At 49.9% G+C, this 4,826-nt stretch overlaps 1 protein-coding gene across 1 annotated transcript in view; it reads left to right on the forward strand.

Moving 5' to 3' along the window:
- Nucleotides 1-4,826, forward strand: part of SUGP2 (SURP and G-patch domain containing 2) — an 18,027-nt gene that overhangs the window by 1,486 nt on the left and 11,715 nt on the right. Inside the window, 3 exon segments of the mRNA XM_031065306.1 lie at nucleotides 1-1,228; nucleotides 2,769-2,874; nucleotides 4,256-4,821. The exon segment at nucleotides 1-1,228 is cut by the window's left edge and continues 13 nt beyond it. Coding sequence (XP_030921166.1) covers nucleotides 1-1,228; nucleotides 2,769-2,874; nucleotides 4,256-4,821 — 1,900 coding nt within the window.

Below are 4,826 nucleotides of genomic sequence, written 5' to 3' on the forward strand. Positions count from 1 at the left end.
GGGGACGGGGAGTACCGGGATTACGGAGCCTCAGATTGCTGGGAGGCTGGCGGGCAGCACGGAGCGGGGTTTGGCTCCCCGGAGCTTTTGGGGGATTTCAGGTCCCCTGGGCTGATGGAGGAGGAGGAGTATGGCAGCGTGGAGGATCAGGAGTACGAGGCAGAGGACGGCGAGTTCCGGGCGCCGCGCAGGGGAGGCGTGGGCAGGGCGAGGGTGCTCAGGGGGAAACGCCTCGCCAGGGGCGTGCTGAAAGCCAAGGTGTTCAAAGGAGACCTCAAAAGCCCCCTCAAGAAGTGGAGTGTGAAGAAGGCACAGCCAGGCCTGGAGCCCAAAGCTCTGGAGCAGCCTCTGGAAGTTGGTGCCCACCCCGAGCAGAGGCCGGTGCCGCTCCAGCAGCACCCCAAGCTGCCCCCGCACCCTGCGGCAGCCCAGAGAGCCGTCCTGAGGCTGCCCAAGCCCGCCCACGTCTTCAGGAACCTCAACTTCGACCTGGTGGACAAATCGGACATCTTCTCCACCTTCGGCATGGAGATCATCAAGTGGGCCGGGTTCCACGCCATCAGGAACGACGCCGAGTTCTCGCGGCTCTTCGGGGCCCTCTTCGAGCTGGAGACCGAGACCTGTGCCAAGATGCTGGCCTCCTTCAAGTGCTCCCTGAGGCCAGAGCACAGAGATTATTGCTTCTTCACCATCAAGAGCCTGCAGCACGCCGCCCTGAAAACCCCCAAGGTGGACAACGAGTTCTTGAACATGCTGCTGGACAAGGGGGCCGTGAAAACCAAGAACTGCTTCTTTGAGATCATCAAACCTTTTGATAAGTACATCATGAGGCTGCAGGACCGCCTCCTCAAGGGGGTGACCCCTCTGCTGATGGCCTGCAACGCCTACGAGCTGAGCCTCAAAACCAGCGGCTTCGGCAACCCCCGGGACATGGCCAACGCCTTCGAGACCACCGTGTCCCTGTGCAGGAAATCCCTGGCCCTGCTGGGCCAGACCTTCGCCCTGGCCTCTGTCTTCAGGCAGGAGAAAATCCTGGAGGCCGTGGGGCTGCAGGAGATGGCGCCAGCGCCCACAGCCTTCCCCAATTTCGATGACTCCACGCTCTTTGGGAGGGAGTACATCGAGAACTTGAAGGCCTGGCTGGAGAAGAGCGGGTATCCCATCCAGATGAAAAAGGCAGAGGCGGGATCCGTGGAGCAGCTCCAAACAGCCTCCCCCGAGGCCAGAGGTAACGGGGAGGGAGGTGCCCTGCAGGGCGGGCTTCATTCTGTGCTTTGGTTAGGGAGGGAGTTCCTGACTGCGGGAGTTCCAGGTGAGTCCCACTCAGGGAGGGAATTCCAGGTGAATTCCAGGTGAGTCCCACTCAGGGCTGGAATTCCAGGTGAATCCCACTCGGGGAGGGAATTCCAGGTGAATCCCACTCAGGGAGGGAATTCCAGGTGAATTCCAGGTGAGTCCCACTCAGGGCTGGAATTCCAGGTGAATCCCACTCAGGGAGGGAATTCCAGGTGAATTCCAGGTGAGTCCCACTCAGGGCTGGAATTCCAGGTGAATCCCACTCAGGGAGGGAATTCCAGGTGAATTCCAGGTGAATCCCACTCAGGGCTGGAATTCCAGGTGAATTCCAGGTGAATCCCACTCAGGGCTGGAATTCCAGGTGAATTCCAGGTGAATCCCACTCAGGGCTGGAATTCCAGGTGAATTCCAGGTGAATCCCACTCAGGGCTGGAATTCCAGGTGAATCCCACTCAGGGAGGGAATTCCAGGTGAATTCCAGGTGAATCCCACTCAGGGAGGGAATTCCAGGTGAATTCCAGGTGAATCCCAGTCAGGGCTGGGACAGGCAGGGAATTCTGAGTAGATCCCAGTCAAGGCAGGGGCAGGGATGGAATTCCCAGGTAAATCCCAGTCAAGGCTGGAGCAAGAAGGGAATTCCAAGTGAATCCCACTCAGGGCTGGAATTCCAGGTGAATCCAAATTAGAGCTGGGGCAGGGAGGAAATTCCAGGTGAATCTCAGTCAGGGATGGAATTTTAGGTGAATCCCAATCAGGGCAGGAATTCCAGGTAAATCTCAGTCAGGGATGGAATTCCAGGTAAATCTCAATCAGGGCAGGAATTCCAGGTGAATCCCAGCAGGGAGTCTGTGGGACTCTCTGTGGTGAAATCGTGTCCTTCCTTCTCTTTCTCTCTTAAATCCGAGATTTTCACCCCAATTTCACCACCTCAAGGCAGGGAAAGCAGAACCAACCCGTAACTGCCTTAATTGCAGAGTAAATATTTGCATGTATGCAAATCAGGGGATGTCACCATCACCACTTGAATCAGATCCAGGTGCATTCCCTTGGAAATGTTCAAATCCCTCAGCTGGGCCAGTGCTTCCTCCTGCCTAAAACATTCTCCATTCATCTTGCTTTTTTTCTTAATTCATCCTGGTTTTTTTCCTAAAAACCTGGTTTTTCTGGAGCCTCAGATCCTTTCTCAGGGAGGTTTTGCAGCACTGGCACCAAATGGTTGAAAATTTGTCACCCAGCCCTTCAGAGCAGCGTTCCAATAAACTGATTTTCCACAAAAACCCCTTTTGCTGCATTAAGAAATTGCTTTTTTTTAAGGATGATTCCACTCGCCTCAGATGGCTGTGGGTGTGTTTTTAAACCTTTATTATTAATAAATAATAAAATTTTGCTTTTTTGGGGGGATTTATAGATATATTTATTATATATTTCTTTATTTTGGGGGAATTTTTAATGGGATTTCTTTCTCCCCACAGCCCCCCAACGAGCTGACAGGAAGGTTCTGGACACAATTGAGCAGCTGGTGAGCAGCATCGTGGCAGGGACTTTGTCTGCCCAGGACAGGAACTCTCCTGAATATTGGTGGGTGTGTGGCAACTGGCTGGCAAATTTGGGTTAAATTAATTAAAACTTCAGCCCTTCACTCCATGGGAATGATCAAAGCATGTCGTAGATTTTTTAGGTTTTTTGGGGGGTTTAATTTTAGGTTTTTTTAGGTTTTTTTTTTTTATTTTTAGGGGTTTTTTTAAATTTTTTTTAGGGTTTTTTAAATTTTTGTTTTTTTAAGTTTTTTTAATTATTTTTTTAGGTTTTTTAAAAATGTTTGTAGGTTTTTTTTAGGGAGGAAGCATTTTCCTGGTGTTAATTATCCCTGGAAACAATCCTGGTGTTTGTGTCTTGCTTTTGATGTGTCAACAATGGCTCTTTGTGAATCCAAATCCAAAGGAATTTGCATTTTAGGAGCAAATCCAGGTGATGGAGACACCCAGCAAGGCACCAGGGTTCAGAATTGCAGGGAAAATGTTGGAAAAAGAGGGGCTGAGACTCCTCCAGGTGTGTGAGCTGATGAATTCCTGACAATTATTTCTTCCCTTCATCCCAGAAAATCCTGCTCAGTCTCATGCTGAACACCTGGAAAAATCAACAGACTGGAATGCTGAGGGGGTTTGACTTCAAAAAAAAGGAGATTTTCAGCAGATTTCTCCTTTTTCTGTGTTTCTCAGGTTCCTGTGTGATGAGGAGTACAAACATCACAGTAAAAAAAGGAGATTTTTCAGCTGATCTCTCCTTTTTCTGCGTTTCTCTGCTTCCTGTCTGATGAGGAATACAAATATCACAGGCTGAGGCTGTAAAAATTGAGATTTTGAGCTGATTTTTCCTTTTTTCCCTGTGTTTCTCAGGTTCCTGTCTTAAGAGGAGTACAAATCTTAGGCTGAGGATGTAAAAATGGAGATTTTGAGCTGATTTTTCCTTTTTTTCCTGTGTTTCTCAGGTTCCTGTCTGAGGAGGAGAGCCTGGAGTACAAATACCACAGTAAAAAATGGAGATTTTGAGCTGATTTTTCCTTTTTTCCTGTGTTTCTCAGGTTCCTTTCCGACGAGGAGAGCCTGGAGTACAAATATCACAGTAAAAAATGGAGATTTTGAGCTGATTTTTCCTTTTTTCCTGTGTTTCTCAGGTTCTTTTCCGACGAGGAGAGCCTGGAGTACAAATATCACAGGCTGAGGCTGTAAATATTGAGATTTTAATCAAGTTTCTCCTTTGTTTTCTGTTTCTCAGGTTCCTGTGTGACGAGAAGTACAAATCTTACAGACTGAGGCTGTAAAAATGGAGATTTTTCTGCTGATTTTTTCTATTTCTGTGTTTCTCAGGTTCCTTTCCGACGAGGAGAGCCTGGAGTACAAATACCACAGTAAAAATGGAGGTTTTGAGCTGATTTTTCCTTTTTTCCTGTGTTTCTCAGGTTCCTTTCCGACGAGGAGAGCCTGGAGTACAAGTACTACAGGCTGAGGCTGTCGGAGGTGCAGAGGAGCAGCCTGGCAGGGGACACAGCAGCCCCAGAGTCCCTGAGGGCCATGCTCTATGCCAGGAGGGTGGCCAGCATCAAAAGGAGACTTTTCAAGAGGAAAAAAAAGCCTGGCCTTGTCCCTGCCCGTGCCAGGAAGGTGAGGAGGGCAAGCAGTGGCACGCAGACCCTGCTGTCAGCCGGCACAGGAGTGAAACAGCCAGACAGAAATGTTCCAGCTGGCACAGGAGTGAAAGAGCCAGACAGAAATCTGTCAGCTGGCACAGGAGTGAAACAGCCAGACAGAAATCTGTCAGCTGGCACAGGAGTGAAAGAGCCAGACAGAAATCTGTCAGCTGGCACAGGAGTGAAACAGCCAGACAGAAATGTTCCAGCTGGCACAGGAGTGAAACAGCCAGACAGAAACCTTACAGCTGGCACAAGGCTGGAGCCACCAGAGCAAAATGTGTCAGCTGCCACAGGAATGAAACAGCCAGAGCAAAATCTGGCAGCTGGCACAGGGATGAAA

Source organism: Geospiza fortis, unplaced genomic scaffold (assembly GCF_000277835.1).
Source record: "Geospiza fortis unplaced genomic scaffold, GeoFor_1.0 scaffold1039, whole genome shotgun sequence".
Classification (NCBI taxonomy): domain Eukaryota; kingdom Metazoa; phylum Chordata; class Aves; order Passeriformes; family Thraupidae; genus Geospiza; species Geospiza fortis.